Raw genomic sequence first — 24,580 nt, 5'->3', positions numbered from 1 at the left:
TGTGGGGACCTCATCCCTGCGAACAGGGGGTTGGGGTGAGGCTCTGCTGGCTGTGCTCGGCCGGCAGTGCCTGCGGAGCCTCACTGTGCCCCTCTCTGCCGCCCGTAGGTCCTGGTGTCACCTTCCCTGACCCCCATGTCAGCAACTGCTCGGCCAAGCGGCACGCGGGGGAGGAGGAGGTCAGGATGCGCGTGAAGCCCCCGGGCCCAGTGGTAACGACCAGCGTTGTGCGTGGCTCGCCCGACTACGTCCGAGAGCCCAAGTTCTACCCGCCGGGACACCCGGTGCAGCGGCCGCCCGCCTGCCCGGCCGAGAAGGCGCTGTCCTGCAGCGTGCTCAGCTTCCCTGAGGGCTCGTGCCCCGCGCTCGGCCGGGAGCACCAGCCAGGCTCGCTGCTGCACGGCGACCCGGCCGACCGCTGCCAGAGCGTCCACGGGGGCACCAAGGCGGCCGAGGAGCTGCTGGGCTGCGCCGGGGAGCCCCGGATCCTGGGGGGCAGCACAGAGGAGGCCTCTGCCCGCGACCGGGCGCCCAAAACCTTCCCCAACGCGACGCTGGCCTCGGGCCGCTGCAACGTAGACGGCATCCTCGCCTTGCTCCGCAGCAAGTGCGGCAACGGGCACATCAACCTCCACCCTGTGGTGCAGCTCATCGACATCATGAAGGACCTCAACCGCCTCTCCGAGGACCTCAAGAACAGCGGGGTGCACCTGGACTGTGGCAGCCTCCGCGGCGGCGGCGGGGCTCACGAGGACAGCCGCCTCCTGCCCGCTGACCGGGACCTGCAGTACAGCTTCTTCTCCTCGCCCTCCCTGGCCAACAGCATCCGCAGCCCCGAGGAGCGGGGCGTGCTCCTCAAATCCGACCCGTCGCGGCACCCCCGGCCCCCGGCCCGTGACGGAGAGCCCGAGGGAGGCGGGGGGAGCACCCCGCAGCCCCCGGGACACGCTGTGGGTGTGGGGGACGTCTCCAAAGCCCCGGCGGACGAAGCCGGCTGCTCCCAGCCCGATGCCAGCGATTACTCGGAACTGGCCGAGGCGGACATCCTGAACGAGCTGGCCTCCCTGGCTTGCCCGGGGACGCAGCTGCTGGAGTCGCAGGCGATGGAGCCGCAGCCCCAGTTGCTGCCAGCCCAAGAGCTGGACTCCCAATCCCGGCTGTTGGATTCCCAGTCCCTGGAGTCGCAGCCCCAGCTGCTTGATTCGCAGAGCCTGGAGCCGCTGCCAGAGTCGCTGGAGCTGCAAAACCTGGAGCCGTTGGGGCTGCAGTCGCTGGAGCCGCTCTCGGAGTCCCTGGAGCTGCAGTCGCTGGAGCCTCTGTCCGAGTCGCTGGAGCTGCAGTCACTGGAGCCACTGGCGGAGCCTCTGGGGCTGCAGACCCTGGAGCCGCTGCCCGGAGCGCTGGAGCCCCCGCTGCTGCCCACTGAGCCCTCGCTGCTGGAGCCGCAGCCACTGGGCACCGTCTCGGAGCTGCTGGAGGTGCAGCCGGGTGCCGGGGACCCTCTGCGGCCCCACGGGCTGCAGCCCCGGCTAGGGGGGTGTCCCCTGAGCACCATGGTGAAGCGGGGTCCCTGCGGGGGCCGGGGGGCCGGGCGGTGCGGCGAGGACCACCGCAAGTACGCCCTGCGCCGGACTGATAAGCCAAAGATGCTGTGCCGCCGGAGGAGGGCGGGCCGAGGGCGCCGGGTGGACATCACCCCCGAGAGCCACGTGCTGTCCCCCCTCACCCTGCCCGCCGAGCTGCCCCCCGGGCCCGAGGAGCCTGAGCCTGACACCCCGGTGCTGAGCCCCCCGCCGCCACCGCCTCCCACCACGCTGGACCCCAACGAGATGCCCAAAGCCCCTGCGGCAGGGAAGAAGAGCAAGTGCCGGGGGGTGAGGAAGATGGTGGTGAAGATGGCCAAGATCCCCGTGTCCCTGGGGAGGAGGAACAAGACCACCTACAAGGTGTCATCGCTCAGCAGCAACCTGAACCTGGAGGGGAAGGAGCTGGCAGCCAGCAGCTCCATGGAGCCCACGCCGCTGCTCAAGATGAAGAACAATGGGCGCAACGTGGTCGTGGTGTTCCCCCCTGGCGAGATGCCCATTATCCTGAAGCGCAAGCGGGGCCGGCCTCCCAAAAACCTGCTGCTGGGCCAAGCCAAGCCCAAGGAGCCCACCCCAGAAGTGAAGAAGAGGAGGAGGAGGAAGCAGAAGCTGGCCTCGCCCCAGCCCTCCTACATCGCGGACACCAATGACAGCAAGGCTGACTACTCGGATGTGTTGGCCAAGCTGGCCTTCCTGAACCGACAGAGCCAGTGCTCGGGGCGCTGCTCGCCGCCCCGCTGCTGGACCCCCAGCGAGCCCGAGTCCATCCACCAGGCCCCCGACACCCAGAGCATCTCCCACTTCCTGCACCGTGTCCAGGGCTTCCGCCGGCGCGGCGGCAAGGCCGGGGGCTTCGGTGGGCGTGGGGGCGGCCACGCCGCCCGCGCCGCACGCTGCTCCTTCAGCGACTTCTTCGAGGGCATCGGGAAGAAGAAGAAAGCGCCCACGGCCCTCCACGCTGACCCCGTGCACCCCCGCAAGCGCGGCCGGCTGGAGCCCGACCCCGTGGGCAAGCCCAAGCGGAAGCGACGGGCGCGCAAGAACGGGGCCCTGTTCCCCGAGCCCAACTCCGGGCAGAGCTTCGGGGACGGCCCGGCCGCAGAGTGGGGCGGGGGCGAGAAGGGCAGCCCCTGGGCCCCCCACCACGGCCACCCCGGCGGCCAGCCTGGGCGCAACGGTGGCTACCAAGGGGCCGAGGCGAGGCCTTTCCACGCGGCGGGGCTGGAGTCGGGCTCCTCCGGCCGCGCTGGTTTCTATGCTGGCAGCGCACCGTCCTCGCAGACGGAGGCCGGCCCGGAGCGGCACAGCCTCTTCACCGGCTACTTCCGCTCCTTGCTGGACTCCGATGACTCCTCCGACCTGCTGGACTTCGCTCTCTCCGCGTCCCGCTCCGAGTCCCGCAAATCGGCAGCCGCCTACTCGGCGCCCCCGGCCGCGCTGCCCGGCCAGCGGGGCATGGCTGCCTACGCTGCCCGCGGCGGCAAAGTGCCGGCGGCCAGCCCCGGCGCCGAGGCCTTCCACGCGGCCATGCAGGGCCGGCCAGCGTTCCCGCCCGGCCGCGCCTCCAGCGCCTACGGGGTGACCCAAGGCTCCTCCGAGTGCCGGGGCACCGAGTCCTTCCCCAAACTGGCCCCGCCATCGGCCGTGTCCCGGTCGCCCACAGCTCATCCAGCAGCTAGTGGCACCCCCGGCTACTCCCCATATGGCAGCTACGGCAGCGCCGGGCAGAGCGTGGCACCCGCCAGCGTGTTCCCGCCAGGAAAGCAGTACCCATCGGCACAGGACTGCCCCAACAGCAAGGACTGCAGCTTCGCCTACGGCAGCGGCAGCAGCCTCCCGTCCTCGCCCAGCAGTGCCCACAGTGCCGGCTACGCGCCACCGACAGCCGGTCCCAGTTTGCCACTGGGAAAAGCCGCCTTCTTCAACAGTGCCGAGCAGGGGGGGCAGTTCTCCAGCGCCGCGCACACGCCCCTGCGCTGCGACAGCCGCGCCAGCACCGTCTCGCCCGGCGGCTACATGGTGCCCAAGGGGTCAGCGTCCTTCCAGGCCTCCCCTGAAAACTGCCGGCAGTTCCCCAGCTCCGCGCCGTGGGCCTTCCGGCAGGGCTACGGAGGGTTGGACTGGAGCTCGGAAGCCTTCAGCCAGCTCTACAACCCGGGCTTCGAGTGCCACCTCAATGAACCCAACGTCATCCTGGACATCTCCAACTACACCCCGCAGAAAGCCAAGCAGCAGACGGTCTCTGAGACCTTCTCGGAGTCCTCCTCTGACAGCACCCAGTTCAACCAGCCGGCTGGTTACCGGCGCGCCAACAGCGAGGCGTCCTCCAGCGAGGGCCAGTCCAGCCTCTCCAGCCTGGAGAAGCTGATGATGGACTGGAATGAGGCATCCTCCGCCCCTGGCTACAACTGGAACCAGAGCGTCCTCTTCCAGAGCAACTCCAAGCCCGGTCGAGGCCGACGGAAGAAGGTGGACATGTTCGACACCTCCCACCTGAGTTTCTCCTCCTCTTCCTCATCTTCCTCCGTGTACGCCTCCAAGAGGAACACGGGACCCCGGCAGCCCCGGGGCTCCCGAGGGGCTTGTGCCTCCAAGAAGGAGAGGGGGACGGGCAAAGCCAAGTTCCCCACCAAGTCGCAGGCGGTGAACCCCCTGTTCCAGGACAGCACGGACCTGGGCTTGGACTACTACAGCGGGGACAGCAGCATGTCCCCCCTGCCCTCGCAGTCCCGGGGCTTCGGGGTGGGGGAGCGGGACCCCTGCGACTACAGCGGCCCCTACTCCATGAACCCCTCCACCCCCTCGGATGGGACCTTTGTGCAGGGGTTTCAGAGCGACTCCCCCGGGCTGGGGCAGCCGGATTTGGAGAGCAAGCACTTCCCTGCCCTCCCGCACCAGCTGGCGGCCCCCGGCCAGCAGACTGTGTTCGAGGCCGGTTTGCAGAAAGCCTTCTCGCCCAACTGCTCCCCGACCCTGGCCTTCAAGGAGGACCTGCGGGCAGGCAGCATGCGGAAGCTGCCCGCCTGCGACTCGCTCAAACACAGCATGCAGGGGGGGGCCCTGCCCCACGCCCCGCACCTGGCCTGCCGCGACCTCCCCATGCCTCAAGCGCACTATGACTCCCCCAGCTGCAAAAACCCCCCGTACTGGTATTCCCCCAACGCCAGCACCCGCAGCCCTTCCTACGACGGCAAGGCGGGGGCTGGCATGCTGGTGGACTTCATGGGCAGGACGGACCCCCCGTGTCTGAACCCCCACTTGGGCAGCCCGAGCAGCACCCACCCCTCCAAGGGCGAGAAGGAGCCCTTGGAGATGTCCCGGGCCCACCACCGGGGACCCTACGCTTGTCCCCTGATCAATGACTTGAACATCTCCCCCGTACCGAGAGACTCAATGTTGCAGCTGCAGGACAACTACAGGTACCCCAGTTTTGCACCCCAAGGGCACCCCGTCATGGCCCCCAGCCAGAAGAGCGGGTTTTTGGGACCCATGGTAGAGCAACAACACCCTGAGGACACTTTTACGGTCACCTCATTGTAGTGTCTGCTGACGTGCCAACGGGACAACGAGGTTTTGTTACAGGGTAGGTGGGGGAGAACCTGGGAGTGAGGGTGGCAGGAGGGGACACAGGGGACCCTCAGGGCCCTTCTCATCGTGTCCCCCTCTCTCTCCATGTTGTGTTTCTCTTTCAGAGGTAATTTAGCCAGCACTTTTTTCTGGAACACTTTTCAAGTTCTGTATTTAACTGGGATTGGAACCGTTTGTTTGTTTTCTTAAAAAAAAAAAAAAAAAAAGAAAAAAAAAGAAAGAAAAAAGGAGAAAAAAAGGAGAAAAAAAAAGATAAAAAAGATAAAAAATAAGTGAAACAAAAGGAAAAAATTAATAATAATGGATGAAGAGAGAAACCCCCCGTTTTTCCCCCTCCGCACTCAAACCCGCTCCGCCTGCCAAGCTCCGGCTCTGCTTCCCGGACTGCCGCCCCCCCCGCCCCGCAGCAGGACAATCGGACGGACGGACGGACGGACAGAGCGCAGGCCCGGCGCAGGGGCGCGGGCAGGGGGGCTCTGGGGGTCAGTGCTGGGTGCCCCCTGCCCGCAGCCCGGCCGGGGCCCCTCGGCCGCCCCGGGGAGGCTGTTTGGGGATTCTTTTCTGTTCTTGTCCCTCCCCGCCCGCTGTCGCCTGGGGCTGCTCCCGCCGGACGGACAGCGATGGGTGCTGCTGAAGCGCTGACCCCTCCAGCTCTGGCAGCGTCGCCAGCGGGGCTCGGAGACGCCACCGTCACCAGGTGAGTGCCAGCTGTGCCAGCTGTGCCTCCCAGCCAGGCTCTGCCGTGTGCTCCGTGCCCTGGTGGGCTCCCTGACCCACCTGCACCCACCCACAGGGCGCCCCCGGCCCTGCTGGGCTGTGAGCCCTTGGGTGTTGTCCCACCAAGCGCCAAACCGGGGACCCTGTGGGCTGCAGAGCCTGGGGGTGGCTGGAGCCCGGGCTGGGGGTGCAGGCTGTGCCAGGGGGTGCCAGGTGAGGGGGTGTGGGGTGCCCCAGAGCCCTGTTCGGGTGCCAGATGGGGCCAGCAGGACTCCAGAGCCCTGGGTACGTGGGTGCCAGACAGGAATGAGCAGGAATCCAGGGTGCAGGGCTGGATTGGAAGGACCCAGATCCCCTGGGACATGGGTGCCACATGGGGGTGAATGCGACCCCAGATCCCCTGGGACATGGGTGCCACACTGGGGTGAACAGGACCCCAGATACCTGAGTATTGGGGTGCCAGGTTGGGATGAGCAGGACCCCAGATCCCCTGGGTGTTGAGGTGCCAGGTTGGGGTGAATGGGACCCCCAGATCCGTGAGTGTTGGGGTGCCAGATGAAGGAGGTAGGCATGTCCCCAGTCCCTGTGTGGGTGGGTGGGTGGGTGCCAGATTTGGGGTACCGGTCCCCGGGCATGTGAGTGATGCCAGATTTGAGGAGCAGGACCCCGTCCCCCGGGTTTGGGGGTGCCAGACCCCCGCTCCGCGGGTGCTGGGGGGCCGGGGGCGGGCAGGCAGCCCAGGGTGGGACCCTCACCCCTCTCTCCCTCTGCCCCCAGCCCCAGCACCCCCAGCGCTGCGCCCCCCGCCCGTCGCGGCCGCCGGAGCGGAGCAGAGCAGAGGAGATGGAGAGGAGATGGAGAGGAGGGGGCGCCTCCGGAGGGGACCCCGCCCGCCGCCCCCGCTTCGCCCCCGGCCCCGCCTCGGCCGTGGCGCCGGCGCCGCGTTCTCTCTCTCCTCCCAGCCAGAAGCAGCAGAGGGACTCTTTAAGTTTTATTTTTTATTTGATTAATTTTCATTTTCTGCACAAAACCAGCAATTGTAAATACTTTTGAAGAAAAGAAGTTAAAAAAAATGTTTAAGGATAAAAAAAAAAAAAATTAAAAAGCTGAAAAATCACAAAAAAAAATGAGAGAGAGAGAGAGAATCATGCACCAGAGGGAGAATCCAAAAATGATGGAGAACTGGCCTAAAGCATCCAAGAGGTGAATATGCAGCAGAAAAGAGCAAAACCCCCCAGTATGCACTGAGAAAAAATTTATTTACAGATCGAGCAACAAAAAAAAAAAGAAAAAAAAAGAAAAAAGTGACAATAACCTATTTATTGTATATAATGTTTTATTATAAATCGTGTCTTGTATATTGCATTCTGTACATCTGCTGTGGTTTTGTGGTGTGCAACTTCCGCATGGGTTCCTTGGGTTTCCGTTGCCTTTTTTTTAATGATTCAATGATGATTTGAGTTTTATTTTTATTATTATTCTGAAGAACGAAGGCGGGTTTTTGATTTTTTTTTTTGTTGGGTTTTTTGTTTTTTGGTTTTTTTTTTTTTTTGGCAGTACACACCCAAAGATCCAAATTTGTATAAAAACAAAAAGGAGTTAAAAAAAAAAAAAAAGAAGAAGAAAAAAAAAACTTAAAAAAAAAGGAAAAAAAAATAAGGACTAAATCAATCACAGACCCTCTTGGTGGGGAGGGGGAATGGGGGGCTGGGGTAAAGGGGGTCCCTTTCCCGGGGTCCCCGGGGCGGTGGCGGCGACGAGCTCAGGGTGGGGGTGCGTGTGTGGGTGCCAGGTGGGCTTTGGGGTCCTCTCCTCCCACAAATTCCCTGTGTGTCCCCCCCTCCTCGAGAGTTTGGCAATCTCTGTGCAGCTTTGTGGGTTGTGCAAAAAAAGAGAAAAAAAACACACACACACACACACACACAAAGAGAAGAAAACCACCCTGAAATGGATAAAAAAGGCAAAATTCACAAAAAAGGAAAAAAAAATAAAAGGGAGAACTACCCAAATTTGGTCGAAATACCCCCTCCTTCCCCCGCCCCCCCAGCTGCCCTGTGCAGTGCTTGTGCTGCCCTGGCCAGAGGGGCCCCCCCGAGCCCCCCGGCCCCCGCTTTGCCCCTCAAACGGTCTTTTTGTGTTATTTAGGAAGGAATTTTTAATAGGCACTTTTTTTATATTAAAAAGAAACCTATATATTGAGCGATGCCCGCTGCTTTCTTGCTTCTCTTTTTTGGGGGAGCACGGCCTGGCTGTGCCGGGGGCGGGTGTTGGAGGGACCCTGACCCTCCCTGGATTTCAGAGGTGGAATTGCTCCAAGAAAGCTGAATTTTGGTACAAACAGGGACGCGGTGCCACCCGAGGGCTCAGGGGACAGTGCCAGGGCCCGGTGGCACTGTGGGCACACACGGGGGGGCTCTGCAGGCAGGAGGGCTTTGCCCACCTGGCACCGCCGGGGTGAAGGGGCACAGGGGCACAGGAGATGGATTGGAGAAGCGTCACTGCCAGAAAGGAGCAAAGAGAGGAGGAAAATAAGGACAGAACAAATAAAATTCAGAAATGCACCAACCTCCAGCCTGGGAAGGCGAAGGCAGCAGCTTCTGGGAGAGGAGAGGGGGGTCCGGGGTTGGGGGGCACAGCTACCTGTGGGTTGGAAAGGGGAGAGGGGCCAGGGTGGGAGAGGGGAGCAGTGCCAGGACAGGTGAGCGGTGCCCAGGTGGGACAGGTGAGTGGTGCCAGCAGAGAGGAGCGGTGCCACGGTGGGAGCTGAGCAGTGACACAGTGGGACAGGTGGGCAGTGCCCAGGTTAAGGAGGTGAGCGGTGCCAGCGGGGTCGGGGCTGCGGAGGAGCTCTGGGTGAGTGATGCCAGGACAGGTGAGCAGTGCCCAGGTAGGAGGGGACAGGTGAGCGGTGCCAGGGCAGGTGAGCAGTGCCCAGGTAGGAGGGGACAGGTGAGCGGTGCCAGGCAGGTCGGGGCTGTGGAAGAGCCCTGTGGGGCCGGGATCAGGGGTTGCTATGGAGAGGAACACGCCGCGCACTCTGATGGATGGGGGAGCGGGGGGTCGGGCCTGCGGTGCCCCCCCACCCCCGGGGAGGCTGAGGAATTGGGGGGATGCTCAGGGACCCCCTCTGTGCTGGGGGTGCTGGGGAGGGTGGGGTGAGGGTTGCAGCCCCCCCTTCCCACCGTGCTCACACAGAGGACAGGGCTGGGGGGAACGGGACCCACCGGGGGCACCCCCGTGTTGTGCTTCCAGCCTGGTGGGCACCAGTGTCCCCTGGCTGTGACACAACGGGGGAAACTGAGGCACGGGAGCAGCCTGGGGGCTCCGGCCATCCGTGGTGCCCTGCCTGCGTCCAGCGCCCATTCCAAGGTGCTGAACCCCCCCTCTGGCCCCTCCTGGCTGGTCTCGTGGGGGTCCATGACCCTTCATTCCCAGCTTGCCTCCGGTTTCCCACCAGCATCAAATTTACTCTTTCCCGCCCCATTTTCCCTCTCTCCCGTTTCAGGTCACAACAAGCAGCCCCGAAAGATGATTAAATTCCCCGCAGTGGGTAAATCCCACCAGGAAGCATCACCTGGCACACCAGAGCCTTGCTGGGTATGACTGGCTGCTTGGACCACAGCTGGATTTCACTTATTTTATTATTTTTTGTCTTTTTTTAAAGACAAAAATAATAAAATAAGTGAAATATTTTTTAAATTATATCTCTGAAGCAGCATGAGCCACTCTAGAGCCTGAAAAACCTTGTGATGGGGCTGATTGTTGGGGATTGATCAGCACAGCCCAGCACTGCCTGGGTTTGCTGGGGGAAACTAGGGAAAAGCTCAAAATCTGGGGGGGAAATGATTGTTTTGCTATTTTTTTATTTGTTTAGCAGGGATATTTGGAAGGTTTCTGGGAGCTGCATTTGGGAGCACCCAGGGTGAGTCCGGCACGGCCACGTGGTGTGCAGGGATGTGGGGTGAGCCGGGTCCTGGTGCCTGGCTGTGCCTCGGGATGGAAATGATGGTTTTAATTAAGCAGCTCTGCTGGGAGGAGGGCTCTGGCCTCTCAGGATGCTGCAGCTTGGAGACAGGGATGCTGCAGGCCCGTGGGATCGGGGATGCTGCACTCGGAGGGGCCCAGGGCTGGGCCAGCACGCAGCCAGAGCTCTGGATCCATGGGGAGAAGGATGTGGGGAGGCTCAGAGGGCTGTGCCAGGATCCCGCTCCCACCTGGCAAAGCAGCTCTGCCTCCATTTCCACACTCACCATCCCTTGGAAACACGGCAGGAATTTGCCCCCTGCCCCTGCCTGCCCCCTGCCCATCACCCGGGGCCGGAGCCGGGGCAATTCCCTATTCCCGGGGCTGTGCGGGGCTAGGGATGGTGAGCACGGGGTGGATACACACGTGTTGCACGTCCCTGTGCCCCAATCCCAGCACGGGGAGCACACGGGATGGATACATACACACGTGTTGCACGCCCGTGTGCCCCAGTCCTGGCACGGGGATGGATACACACGTGTTGCACACCCGTGTGCCCCAATCCCAGCACGGGGAGCACACAGGATGGATACACACGTGTTGCACGCCCCTGTGCCCCAATCCCAGCACGGGGAGCACACGGGATGCCGGTGCCGGGGTCCCCCCGGGCCGTGTCCCCCTCGCCAGGCAGGGCAGCAGCCGAGCCGCCCTCGCCCCGCAGGGCTGGAGCTGCCGGCAGCTTTGGACACCCCCTTCTCCTTCAAATTAATGGCTGTGCCGTGAAGAAAATTGAAGCCATTATTCTTCGCTCGCATCCTTTATACCCACCAACTTCAAGCACTTGACATGCTAATCACAGCTAACGAGGGAGGGAGGCGATTTCCCACGTCAGACCCGCAATCCAGCGGAGCGGGCTGGGGAGCGGCTCCGTGTCGGGGGCCCGGGCACCCCCGGAGCGGCACCTGCGCCCGCCCGGCCCTTCCCGCAGCGGGGGCAGCGGTGCCAGCGGTGCCAGCCCCTCTGCAGCCCCCACGGCGGTGCCACCCCGCGCTCTCCGGTCCCGGGATACCGGGATGGGGATGGGAGCCGGCGGTGCCGCCCCGCCCGTGCGGTGCCAGCCCGGCCGAGCCCAGCCGGGGCACCAGACCAGCCCTGCCCTCCCCAGAGCAGCGCCCGGGCCCGTGGAAGGCTCCCCACGCCCCGCGTGTCCGTCCCCGCCGCCCCGGCGGGTCCAGCCGCGCTCCCGCAGCCGCCTGCCCATGCAGGGCTGGATCCGGCCCAGCCGCCAGCCGGGCAGAAAGCTCTGGAGTCCATTAACATTCCCCGGAGCGATCTAATCCCCCTCTCTGCCCTGGCTCTGGCTTTCACTTGGGTTTTAATCAAGCCCAGGCTGGCGCCTCTGCAATCAGGGGGGCGGATGGCACCCAGCTCCCGGTGGCACATGGGTGCTGCTGGCCCCGGAGGGTGCCAGGGACGAGGGGGCAGAGGGGCAGCGTGCTCGCAGGGGTCTCCACTCTCTGGTAATTTTAAAAGGCATTTTGGAGCCAGAGGAGCTGAGCTCAGCAGAGCCAGGGCCAGCAAAGCCAGGGAATAAAAGCACAGGCGGCTGCAGGGTTGTTATTAATATTTGCTGGGTGGTGGTGGAGGGAGGGCTCGGCACCGGGGGGGAATAGCAGGCTGGGGTCCCTGGGAAGGGAGGGGCGTTTGGCAGCTGGATGTTCCTCCCCAGCACCCCCGAGATGGGTGGGGGGTGCAGGATCTGTGCCAGCACTCCTGGGGCTCAGCAGGGGCCGGAGTGATGCTCCCCACACCAACAGCCCCAGAACAAAGCACTGGGGCTCAGCTGGGGCATCAAGGAGGATTCCAGGACCAAGGAGGGTGCAGGGGGGCACCCCTGGCATTGTCCCTGGGCAGCAGAAGGTGCAGAGGCACCTGGGGTGCCAGGCTGAGCTTCCTGGGGCTTTGCCGCTTCTCTGCTGCAGAGGAAGAAGGAGCTGGGAGGGCAGAGCCTCCCTGGGGGTCCTGAATGGGCCCCCTTTGGCTGAGTCTGGGGGCTCTGCAGGGCTGTGATGGCCTCGCTGGGAGGGGGGAACCGAGAGCGGGGCTGGATCCCCCCAGGATGGCAGTGGGGCTGGATGGGGGCTCTGGGATGTGGGGAGGGGCAGGCACAGGGCAGCACATGGAGTTTTGGGGGCCAACATGAGAGCCATGCGTTTGTTTTTGTGGGGCCCGGGTGTGAGTTATCAGCAGCGGCAGAAGCGCGGTGCTTCCCGGCCGGGAGTTCACGCCGGCTCCTCGGGGAGGGATTAAGGGGATTATATTATTATTTGTTATCACTGAGGGGGGGAGGAAGGAGAAGAAACCTCCGTGGCTGGGAACTCTGCCTAATCTGTGCACAGATTAGCTGCCTGCCCGCGACCGGCCGGGCTGGGCTGCCCTGCGCCCGTCCCGCTGCACTGGGAGCCCATGGGTGACACGGGGTCACGGGCAGGGACACTCTGCCCCAGGGTGATGAGAGCCACCCCAAGGCTCTCAGTGTGCTGAGCTCATGGCCACAGCCAAGGTTTTTATCTCCTCTGGCCGTGGTGAGGGGACCTCGGATGGTTTGGGGGGATCTTGGCGGGCTCAGAGGAAGCTGGAGCTCAGCTGGGCAGCACAGGCAGGGATTTCTGCATCCCTCAGCAGTGAGATGAGCCCCCAGTGACACCCCAGCATCCCCAGAGGATGGGGACAAGCTCAGCCCTGCTGGGTCTGTGCTGCTCCCTGCACATCCTGAGCCTCCCCTGCCCAGGGGTCTGGGTCTCCATCAGGCCCCAGGTCTCCATCCTGGCCTGGGGATGGAGATGCCCCTGCACACCTGGCACAGAGGGGTCCCTTGTCCTGCTCCAAGGGTGCAGAGCGCCACACCACAAGGCAGGGGAGCTTTGGGACCCCCCTGGGTGCTCTGGGAGCTGGTGCACTCATCTCAGGAGATCCAGCTATTTCTTGCCCCCTCTTTAAGCCCCCATTTCTATCTGCAGGGCCAGGGGTCCCCCCAGAACAGCCTCACGCATGCACATGTTGAATTTCCCTTCCCCAAACCCCCAGTTCCCAGCAAGCAGGGGCCGAGCCAGGCTCACACATGGGGTGCAGGCACTGGGGCAGCCTCTCTCCAATTTTGCCTTGCCTGGAGCCTGCAGCCAGCAGCCCACTGCAGAGAGCCCATCATTAGAGCCCCTTGCACACACCCCATCCGCTGATGGACCCACGATTTCCTTTAGTCTTTTATTTACACTTTATTGCTCTTGTTTTTGCACTGGCAAAGCGCTGCTGGAGAGCACAGAAATCCTTCAGATCTCGGCTGGCAGCAGAGCTCTGCCTAATCATAGTCATTATCTGGAAGCAGGTAATGGGCATCTTTCCCATGTTAATTTGAAAACAGAATCAGCGAGAGCAGGACACCGGGGACGGAGCCTGTTCCCAGCACCAGCCGCTCCCTCTGGAGGGTTTTGGGGTGGCTCCGTGGGCGTTGGGGTGTGGGTTTGGGATGGGGGAACACAGAAACCCAGGCAGAGCCACATGCCAAGCCTCGTGGCTCGGTAAATCAGGCAGGAAAGGGGCTGCTGGCCGGAATCCCGCATGAATGGAGCCCGTCCTTGCTGCCACGGCAATAAAATCCCCCGGCCTTGTTTTTTTGGCGGCGAGGAGGATGATGGTGGCTCTCCCTCCTCCCCGCGCCACCGTCAGAACTTGCCCCCGTGGCTGGGTCCCTCGCTAACAAGGACTCGTCCCTTTCATCCCCGGCGGCAGGAGGGGATGGGGATGGAGGTGAGAGGCGAGGATTTCTCCCGGGGCCGGGAGGGGAAGGCTGGGTGGCGTTGGAGTTTCTTTTGCTGAGATACCATTAACGAGTGAGCAAAGGTTGCGGAGTCTCCATGGAGACAAGACAGCAAGAGAAGGGAGCGGGTGTGCGCTGGGTGAGAGCTGATTAGTAAATGTCAGCGGCACAGCCACTGCCCGCGCCACGCTGGCGCGGGGCCGCGCCGGGCACCCCGCGCCGGGCACCCGCGAGCATCCCGGGCACAGCGGGCACATCCCGGGCACCTCTGAGAGTGCCGGGCACGCCGGGCACCTCTCGGGCACACCGGGCATCTCCCAAGTGTCCCAGACACACCAGGCACCCGCCGAGCATCCTGGGCACACTGGGCACATCCTGGGCACCTCCTGAGGGTCCTGGGCATCTTTGACACCCTGGGCACTTCTCGAGCATCCCGGGCATACCGGGCACCTCCCGAGTGTCCCGGACACCCTGGGCACCTCTTCTGCATCCTGGGCACACCGGGCACCTCCTCTGCATCCTGTTATCCCAGGCACCTCCTGAGGGTCCCGGGCACACCAGGCATCTCCTGAGCATCCCAGACAGCCCAGGGCATCCACACATCCCGTCCTGTGTGCCCCCCGGGTATCCCACGCATCCCTTCCATGCCGTGCATCCCAGGTGTCCTGTGCAGCACAGGTACCCGTGTGTGCATGCCAGGCACCCCGGGCAGCCCAGGCACCCCGCGGGCATCATTTCATCCCGGCTGTTCCTGCACCCCAGGCACCCTGCGCACCCTAGGGACCCCGCGCGCCCCAGGCACCCTGTGCACCCTGAGAGCCCCATTCCACCCCCGGTGTGCCGCGAGTCCTGGTGCACCCCAGGTCTGTGGGAGTCAGGGATGCAGGAGAAGAGCTGGGAGCACGTTCCCAAAGGCTCCTCACAGCTCTGCTGCTCCCAGCCCTGGCTCCTTTCCCGCAGGGAGCAGGGATGCAGCTGTGCCTGCCGGGAGAGGGGCAGTTGGCCAGGGAAGAGACATCCAAGGCTTCAACAAGCTGCCATCTCCTCCCTCCCGTGGAGAATGTCCCCTCTCCCAGCGCCTGCAGCACAGAGAGAGGACGAGGCTGGGCCTCCTGGATCCCACCTGGCTCTCAGCAGAGTCCAAGGCCACGCTGAGGGAAGCAGGGCTGGGATGAGGCACTGCTTTGTGCCAGGGTCTGCCTGGGGCTGTCAAGGGCTTGGACACGGCTGGAGCCCCCCCGGGAGGGAGGTGGGCGGCAGGAGCAGCCTGGCTGCCCTTCCCCACGCCCTGGAGCACCAATTACCTCCAGCAGGACACAGGAAAGCACCTGGCAGGCAAGAGCACCGGGGAAAAACTGTCGGGGGGCACGGCGGTGGGGGGGCTGGATCCTGCAGTTTAGCAGCTTTTATTCAGCAGCTATAAACAGAGCAGGAGAGATAAAGGTTGCAGTGCAGACACAGATTAGGTAGGTCCCTTGAGGCAGTGACACCTTGAGATAGAGGCAGATCTTCAAGGGAAGGCTCGCTGGCAGCTTGGAAAACACGGAGCTGAGCGGCCTCCAGCAGCACCTCAGCCCCTGGCCCACCCCACAGGGCAGAGCTGGGGCTGCCAGGGCAGGGTGGGGTGCTGGGGCAGTGTCCCAGGTACCCCAGTGCATCCCCTGTGTCCCACTGCATCGCAGGCACCCTGGCCATGCTGGGTGTCCTGTGCATCCCAGGTACCCCACATGTCCTGGGGATCCCAGGTACCTCCTGTCCACCCTGTGCACCCCGTGTGTCCCATCCCATCCTGGCAGGACGCACACAGGGCAGCAGGGAGCACCAGGAAGCGCTGACCATCCTGCAGAGGTGGGGACTCATGGAGGAAAGTGATGCAAAAACAGGCAAGAAATGGCTGTTTGGGTAGGTCTGTGTGTCCATCTCTCCCAGCAGCACCCCGGGCAGGCACAGGCTGTGCCACAGGAGGCACGGACACGAGGGACAGGCACAGCTCACAGCAGTGACCCTGGCTGCTGGCTCTGCCGTGGGTTTGTTTGCTGCCTGGCAGGAGCAGCGGTGATTTACTCCCTGTGGTTTGGTTTGAAGCAGGAGCACAGAGCAGGGAGGAGATGGATGTCTGTGCCATGCCCTTCATCCCGCTCCCTCTTCCCCATCGAGCCCACAGGCTCGGTTTGATCAAGCAGGGAGGCAGGATTTAATGTCCAGGTGCACCAGCAGAAGCATGGAATGTCATGGGGGGGAATTTCTCATCAGATCTCTGCTCCTGCAGTTTCTGGAGGGCATCAGCATCACCCCAGCTCTGCAGAGGACAGGATGGGCTGCAGGATGCTGGCCCCAGTTCAATGCCACACCTGGACAGGGCTCACAGCAAAGCATGAGTTTTAAGACCCCTTCCAGCCCAAGCCATGCCAGGACCCTGCTGCCTCTCTGCTGTGCTGGAGACCGGGCAGGAGCAGGGCTGCCCTGTCCCTGTGGACACCCAGCAGGGCCTGTCCCCTGTCCCCAGCAGCGCTATTCCCTACTCCAGGCTCCTTTAATCCCTGACTTTAATTCCCAGCCTCATCAAGTCATCCAGGGAGCCAAAGCCAGCACACCCGGAGGGCTCCAGCGGCCGTCGCCCCAGCCTGGCCAGCCAGGAGGGCAGGGGGCTGTCCCCATGGCCCAGCTCGGGACCCCCGTGAGAGGAACCTGCCTTGGGGGCTGGGGACACCCTCCCGAGCAGGGGCTGGACGTGGGCCGGGGGTCCTGGGGGTCATGGCAGGACTGGCACCTCAGGCTCCGGTCCCGGTGCCAGCCCAACACAGTCCCTGTCACCTGCACCCCCTGCCCATCCTGCCCAAGGCCCCTACCCCTCCAGCCCTTCTCCTGCAGGCCTGTCCCCTAACCCTGCATGCCTCGTCCCACAACTCCCACCCCGACCCCAAACCCCAGACCCCAAACCCCAAATCCACGACCCCAGATCCCTGACCCCAAACTCCAAATGCCAGACCCTAAATCCCACACCCCCGCTCCCAGGGCCGGCGCCACCGCCCCGCCCTGGTGTGACACCCCCGCTCCCCCAGGTGGAACTTTCCTCGCAGGGCGGGAGACCATAGAGGCGAAAGGCCTCATCAAAGCGGAGCTCTCCGGGGGAGGTGCGGAAGTGACAGAGAGCCCTTTCCTCCAATGCCACTTGGAAGAATATCAAGTTATGGCTTTCGTAATCAAACAAAAGTATTTTTAAGATGTCTTAATTGTGATTGGTGGCGCAGTTGTCCCCTCTGTCCCTGTAATCTCTCCCCAGACCGCCCAGGGTTCCCCCGTCTATGTCCCCTCATGGTACACTTCTCTTTATTTACTCTCTTTGCGCGGCCAGCTTGGGTGCGGTTCTTCCGCTGCGCCAGCTCCGTACGAAAGTGGCGTAGGACGGCTTTGATGGACAGCGTGCCGCAGCCAATGGCGAGGCAGTATCTGCGAGCGGGCAACCAATGGCGCGGCGGCGCGGCGGCCGGGGGAGGCGGGGCGAGGGCCCGGCGGGGCAGGGAGGGGGAGCCGTGGAATGGCGGACGGGCGGGCCGGCCCGCCCTGGTGGTAGTGAGACCGGGGGCGCGGAGGGGACAGCCTCGGACAGGGTGAGTGCGACAGGGGCGAGCGGGCCTCCCCAGCCCCCCCGGGCCATCTGTTCCCGGGAGAGAGAGGCAGAGGCGCTGGAGTGGGCCGCAAGGCCCTTGCCAAATAGTGGATGCTGAGGTTAAAGCGGGCGGTGTTTCCTGCCACATAGTGAGCCGCAGCTGCCCGGTCCCGGGCGGGGTTTGGGGGGCTCCGTCCCGGTCCGGGGCTCCGTCCCCGACCTGACACTGGCCCAGCCCCTCCCGGGGGCCGCGGTTGGTGCGGGGTGTGCAGCCGGGCCGGGCTGGCCTGGGGGGATCGGGCTTGGGGGCGGGCTGCCCGGGGTGCTCCAGCCCCGCGCTGGGTGACCGAGATGTCCCTGCGGGGCTGTCCCGGGGCCCGGCCGGTCCCTGCTGCCCGGGGCTTGTCCCGCAGCTCTGGCCTGGCGGGGCACGCTGGGGACCCAGGGACCAGGGCGGTGCTGCAGGGTCCCTTCCAGGGGGAGCAGCGCGGGGAGCAGAGGGGTCCCTCCCTTTGCAGACACTTGCTGCCCGAGTGTGACATTGGGACTTGTGAGAACCTCTCTGTATCTGTGCCCAGAGCCTGTCTGGGTGGGAGCTGGGTGCCCTCATTGAGGGAGTCCTCTCTGTCCTGCCTGTGTTCCAGCCCCTCTCCGGGGTGCACCCCTCGACTTGTCTGGGGATGCTTCTAGGTGTGTGTGTCACCCCTTGTCTATGAACCATCCACAGCACATGAAATCTACAACTGCCTGATGTCACCCCCATGGGTGGGCTGGGGATTTTTTTAACCTGAAAAAAAGCTTGGGTATGGTTGGATAGTTCGGGTTAGTGTACTGACCTCCTGGTGGCCTCAGACTGTATTTCTTCTAGAGAAGAAATAAGTTACTTTGGAATGTCCTTGAGGTTGTACCTCACCGGTGTTCAGATTACTGTTGGGGTTACTTTGGGATACAGGTAGTCTTAGGAAGGTGAGGGTTGCAGCTTCTCCCTGTTAGCTGTCACTTGACTTCAAGGACCTTCCTGTGGTAGGATTTTTTATTTCCCTGTCAGAGTTTCACATTTGGCCTTGCTGTTTTGCTTTCTTTAGAGGCAGCAACAGAATTGGGCACCTCTCCATAGGTCAGAGCACTGGTGGGGTTCAGGGATGTGCTAATGCTGGGAGTTCAGCACTAGGAAGCACGGAAAGTCTTAAATCTTTCAGCACCGCAGATGCTGGTGGACGTGAAATTCTATTAATAATGATTAAAAAAACTTCTGTTAAATACATCAGCTGCAGGCAGAGTCATAATTGATGGAGCCCTCTGTAACCCTCACACTTTTGTGTCCTTCCTGAAGACTCGTGAGAGAGAGAAGTTGAAATGAAAAGATGTTGTAAGCCAGCTCAGATGTGCCTCCCTGAGACAAAACCAGTGCAGTAATGTTGCTTTTATAGAATCATGGAATGGTTTGGGTTGGAAGGGACCTGGGCAGGGACCCTTCCACAGGCCTGGGAAGTCCCTCTGTATGGGAAGTACCGAGTCTTGCACCCTCAGTCACATGAGGAAGGGCAGCAGTTATGTTTTCCACCCATTTTCTGCATCTGCAGACTCAGTGGCTGCTGAACAGGAATTTGTGCTGCAGGAATTGGGAGCGCAGCGTTGCGACACTTTTCGTTGTGATTTGTCCCTTGCTGACCTTGAGTGGGCTTTGCCATAGAAACCAGCTCGTGGTTGAGTCCCAGGCTGAGTTAAACACAAACCAGAGCCACCATCTCCCCACGAGAGCACAGCCAGTCCAGGAGGGATTTGAGTGCCCCTCGTGTGCAGAGCGTTATCCCAGCCCTGGGGCACAGCTCACCACACACAAAGTCCTGGGCACTTTGGGGGCTTTATTTCTTTTCAAGGAATGTGAAGTTTGAGTGACAGAGCGTGACCTGAGCTTGCAGGAGCTGCCTGACGCTGAGCTTGGCTCAAGCTGCAGTTGTCACTGTTGTTATCCCTGGGTGTGCTGGTGATGGTGGGACCAGACTTTGTGGGATTTACCTCCCAAAGCCTTGATTTCTGCACCATTTACAGCCTGGAGGAGAGGGTAGAGCCGCTCCCTTGTAGCCCACCTGACATGAGGTGAAGCCTTGCTGTGCCTTCTGAGTGAGGATGAACTTCCAGGGGTGAACTCAGTGTAAACTTCTCCCTAAACTATATATTTTCTACTGGTTTTAAAAAGAACTGTGATAATTTTTTGTCTTGTCTAGTAATGAGATCAAAAAGTAAATGTCCCAGATTCCATTAATTTAAAGAAATAAAACCTTTCTGATGGCTCATGCCAGTATAAAATTGGTTTCCCTATGACTAATGTGACACACCACACAGAAATGGTATATTTTTGTGAGTTACAACTCAGAAGGTATTTGCAGACAGTGATTCATGACAAGGAATACAACCCTTCTGATCAGTCCCCACCCAGTTTCTCAGCGTGCTTTGAATATATCTCATTCTTCAGGGCTGGTCTAGGAAAAGTTGATTTCATTCACCAATGTTAGATAATCACGGTGTGTGGGTGGAGGGGTTAAAACTTCAGTTATTGCTTCATGTGCATAAAGTTACAGCTACAAATCCCTTTCCTGGGTTTATTTTTTTATTTTTTTGTGGTGATAGAAGAACAAAGGTTGGTAGGATTAATGTTTTTCAAAAATTCAGGTTTTCTTTGACAGATTGTAATAAAGAAGATTTCAGCAAGTGTTAAGACTTGGCTTTAATCCTTCTAGATATTTTCTCTCAGTGGGTTTTCTGGACTCAGAATGTTTAATAACTTTAGATGCAAGGTTTTGGGTTTGCCTCTGTTTGGTTTGATGATAATGCTGAGCCCTTGGTCATTCAGCTGAGCAAAATACGTTGCTCATGAGTCAGTCACCAACCAGGAAAGGGCTTGAATAGCGATTGTGTTTGCATGTGCTGTGGATAAAGTTCCTGCTGTCCTCATGCAGAATGGGACACCAGGAAAAAACACTGCCAAGAGCTCCTTCTGAGGCTCCAGCAGCCACAGCCGGCCCTGTCCGGCGGCTCCGCTCTGCCCTCGCTCCTTTGTGCCGTTTCTACAACAAACGCACAGGAAACGGCCCAAAAGTGACACACTGTGAAAACCCAGGAAGGCAAAATGCAGCTATTTTCCCAGCCTGTCTTCTGGTGTGTTACTTTTTTCAACAACACTCTGGCTGAAATGGGATCTGTAGTAAGAAATTTGTGTATTCGAGTGTTTATTCTCACTGTGCAAGGATAAATATTTGTGAGATCAGGGCCTTAGTTACCACAGATTAACATTTATTTAAATACTTTAGGTATTTATAAACACGGGATTAAAAAAGGCATGTAGCAGTGGCTTCTGGGTAATAAGCAAATGACTGCTCAGAACAGAACCACCCTGGTGACATTTACTTCCTTTTGTATTTTTGCAACTCCGTGTAATAAAAAGACATGTTGGTTCTTTTTTGAGGATGGGGGGCAGATCAGGCTTCACTGTGGAGGGAGCGCTTGGTAGAAAGTGATCGGATTCAGGCCTAATTCTCATTCTTATGACATTTCTTTTTCCGTCTGAAGGTTTGCAGGATATTTTTTTCCCTGCCTGGGAGGCAGGAGGAGGAGAGGTCCCTTCCCAGAAGAACTTAAATGTGAACTTCCACATTATTTTCTTGAGCAAGCAGCGTGAGCTGCTAATCGCATTCTCCATCCCAGCTCTTCCCCCACAGTAATGGGCCTGGGAAATAGTTCATCTAGATCCTACCCTAATTCCTGAAATTGCAGGAAAGCTCTCTGGTGTTGGGTTGCTGCTGGAGAAGTGCTGCAGCTCAGATATCTCAAGTATGCTTCTGCCAGGGGCTTTGGTGAAGGAATTCAGAGCACCAGGAACTCGATGGATCTCTCGCAGATGGGTCAGTGGTGACCTGCTCTGTTCCCTCAGTGCCTCCCCCTGCAGTACCCCAGACCCTTTTTGGGGAGAGGTGGTGCTTTAGGGGGTGCTGTGGTGCCCAGAGAGGAAGGCGGGGGATGCCTGTGAGGCAGAGCAGTTGGCATTGAGGGCTGGAGGTTCTGCCTGGGAGGCTGCTGCTGTGTCACTGCTTCAGGTGAGCTGCTCCCAGGTCCCTGCTCACTTGTTGGTGGGGTTTGGGTTCTCCTGCAGAACTGCTGCAAGCAGTGCCCATCCAGAATGGGTCAGACACAGAGCCAGCCGCTAAACACGGTTTGTTCTCCCTGCTGCTGTAAATCAAACCTAAACCACCAGTTATTCCTTTGGTCCGTACTGTAACTGCTCCCTAAGAGCTGAGCGCTTCTCTTGTGTTGGATCACAGAACCCAGAACAGTCTGGGTTGGAAGGGACCTCAGAGCTCATCTCATTGCTGCCACAGCTTCCACAGGCCAGGCTGCTCCAAGGCCTGTCCAGCCTGGCCTGGAAGATGCAGCCTGCAAACCCTCTACTCAGAAGGGGCTTGTTTTATGTGAATGGTGACAAATTTATTTGAACAGCTCCTTTGTGAAGCAAAGCCACACATAGATTTGAGATTGAAATCCCCTAATTGTGAAGTAGAGGGCATAAAAGGAAGTGTCCTAACATGATAAATATGGGATTTGCTGCCCCATGATCTCATGGATACATCAGTTAAGGAACTGATCAGACAGTTTAGGGAAGTGAAATCCGTGAAGGACAGTTAAATGATAGTGTTTGTTACCACATGGTTTTAGGGTGCAAAGGGGTGCTGCAGCATGGAAAAGCAGGGAGAACTCTAACTGTGTGCTGGCCCTCTTCCCATGCCCTTTTCTGCTGCATCTGATGCCTGGCCATGGTGGAGAGAGTACGTGGGGTATCTGGAGGCTGGGTGATCCAGCACGGCTGGTCCAAAGTCCTGTGACTTTTCTTCATTCACTGGTGTTCCCAACCATGTTCCAGAACAACCTGCCTCTTCCAGGCCTCCATTTCTCCCCGCTCATCAAACTGGGCTAATGACTCTGACCTTTTGTTTGTAAAGCAAAAGGAAAAGGATCAACAAAATACTGGAGCTTATTTACTATCATTACTGAAATGATGAGCAATGCCACTTTGCAGCACTTCAAAGAGGCTATGCTCGTAAGATGCTGGAAATCCCTTGAGAGAGAAAATGTTTCAGATGGAGAAAGAGGAGCGGGAGTATTCCTCACATTTTCATTTCCTAGCACACTCCCCTGCAAGGCATGGAGGCACTATCCCCCTCCAGCCCCCTCCCAGCTGGGCACTTCAAATCGTGCTGACAAAATCTGCTGGTTTTGGTAAACTCCAAACTTGCTGGTGTCAGTGCTCCAAGTTCTGCATAAATTGTTCCCATGCTGTGGAGTTGTGCAAAGTCCTCTTGTTGACCTATTGTATTACCACTAATAAGATTGAATGTGGTTTTAATTTCTCATTTCCTCTTTCTCTGGATGCCCTTTTCCTACTACTTAGAGTCTTACTTCAGGTCTCTCTATAGCAAAAGTCTCTTTCTGTGGCTCAGAGAATGAGCGATGCTTTGCTTTCAGAGCGCTCCGCACTGGAGGGCTTTAAGTGGCATTCAGAGGAGGCTATCAGCCACAATATCTGATGTATTGGTGTGGCTGCAGTTCATGCATGGAGTGCAAAAAATGGGATTTAATTGGGAGGGAGGGGGAATAGCGGCCTTGGCTGAATGGATGGGTGAAAGTTCCCCGACCACCCCTTAGCCCAGCGAATGGTTGAGTGCCTGCCAGAGCGGAAGCGAGTTCCCTTTCAGGCACCCTGCCTTTGTCACCGTAAGAGAAAGCACACACGCACTCGCATGGGTTTGGCCTTGCAGCTGCAAAAAAACCCAACCAGGCGAGAGAGAACCATGCACACACCCAGATCCTGTTCTTTCAATACCAGCAGCTGCGGAGCCGGTGCTTTGCTGGAGGAAAGCACAGAGCTATAAACACAGCTTGTGGAAAACCTTTACCTTCTGTCTAGGGCAGCATGAAATCACTGGCCGCTTCCCTTCTGCAAGCTAAATTAAAAACGGCTGTAATTAACTTATACAAAATAGCCTTTTGGTTGCTATTGAGAATTCAATATTGTATCAAGGAGGTTACATCTAGGGGCTGGCTTCACATGAGAGGTTTCCATAAAGCAGCTTATTATAGACCTTGTGGTAAGCTTGGCTTGAAAGGCCTGCATCCTTAGCATGCCTAATATGGTCTAATCTCTCTTTTCCCAAAAAGATCAGTTCAATAAAGTGATGTACTCCAGTACCTGGTGTATTGCATCCAGCTCAGGGCCCCAACACAAGCAGGATGTGGAGTTGCCAGAGAGAGTGCAGAGGAGGCCGTGGAGATGCTCTGGAGCCAGGCTGGGAGAGCTGGGGTGCTCACCTGGAGAAGAGAAGGCTCCCAGGGGGACCTCAGAGCCCCTTCCAGTGCCTAAAGGGGCTCCAGGAGAGCTGGAGAGGGACTGGGGACAAGGGCCAGCAGGATGGTGCAAGGGGGAATGGCTTCAAACTGAAGGAGCAGGTTTAGGTTAGATTTTGGGAAGAACTTCTTCCCTGTGAGGGTGGTGATGCCGTGGCACAGGGCAGCACCCATCTGTGAAAGTGCCCAAGGCCAGGCTGGACAGGGCTTGGAGCAGCCTGGGACAGTGGAAGGTGTCCTTGCCCACGGCAGGGGGTGGAACGAGATGAGCTTTTAGACCCTTTCCAGGCCAAACCATTCTGGGATTTTATGGTTTCAAACACCCTTGAATAGGTTTGGATGGTCCAGAGCCTGGAGTTTGCACTGGAGATTACGTAAGGTGAGATCACTGCTGGGCTCAGAACATGCAAAATGGAAACAACTACAGCTTAAACTGAATATTTTTCTGCCTGTCCCAGGGAGATTTCACAGGCATCTGTCACCACAGCCAAGCTGAAACCTGACCCCTCTCTGTCAGACCAGGGGGGCTGATCGAAACACTGGGGCCTTGCTGGAGTCTGCTGGAAGGTTGTTCAGTCCCGCTGGCTGCGGGGATGGAGAAAGTGAGTCCAGGGATTGTCATGCTGTTGAGCAAAACCAGAGGACTGCTCCTCGCAGCTTCCTGCAGCTCTGCTGCAAATCCCAAAGGGCAGCCGGGGATCCTGGGCCGTGCCTGCGCCTTGCACAGATGGCTGTGCACACACAAACCCTGCATTCAGCGTTTCTGTGGGATCACCTCACTGGACACTGCTGTGGAAGAGCGGGGTAATCCCACATGTGGAGCAGCCCCTTCTCCCCCAGCCCTGGTTCCTCTCTCCACCCTTGAACAGGACAGACCATAGATGTGGGGGAAAACTGCCTGGA

General features: G+C 59.6%; 3 protein-coding genes across 9 annotated transcripts in view; 2 read left to right on the top strand and 1 right to left on the bottom strand.

Annotated features, from left to right (window-relative positions):
- AHDC1 (AT-hook DNA binding motif containing 1) overlaps positions 1–7,018 on the top strand; it is a 49,883-nt gene extending 42,865 nt beyond the window's left edge. For all 7 annotated transcript variants that reach the window (XM_074555763.1, XM_074555764.1, XM_074555760.1 and 4 more), the window contains 3 exons: positions 109–5,169; positions 5,279–5,871; positions 6,669–7,018. In XM_074555763.1, coding sequence (XP_074411864.1) covers positions 186–5,126 — 4,941 coding nt within the window. In that variant the 5' untranslated portion in view covers positions 109–185 and the 3' untranslated portion in view covers positions 5,127–5,169; positions 5,279–5,871; positions 6,669–7,018. The remainder of the gene's footprint in view (positions 1–108; positions 5,170–5,278; positions 5,872–6,668) is intronic.
- Positions 1–24,580, bottom strand: part of PHACTR4 (phosphatase and actin regulator 4) — a 188,385-nt gene that overhangs the window by 144,203 nt on the left and 19,602 nt on the right. The window lies entirely within an intron of this gene.
- The window catches only part of WASF2 (WASP family member 2), a 28,161-nt gene continuing 20,707 nt past the window's right edge, over positions 17,127–24,580 (top strand). The window contains 1 exon segment of the mRNA XM_074555550.1: positions 17,127–17,282. The gene's annotated coding sequence lies outside the window, so the exon portion shown is untranslated.

The sequence above is a fragment of the Zonotrichia albicollis genome, chromosome 20 (genome assembly GCF_047830755.1).
Source record: "Zonotrichia albicollis isolate bZonAlb1 chromosome 20, bZonAlb1.hap1, whole genome shotgun sequence".
In the NCBI taxonomy this organism is placed as follows: Eukaryota; Metazoa; Chordata; class Aves; order Passeriformes; family Passerellidae; genus Zonotrichia; species Zonotrichia albicollis.
Note: the sequence above shows the minus strand (reverse complement) of the source record. Positions and strands in the feature narration are given on the sequence as shown.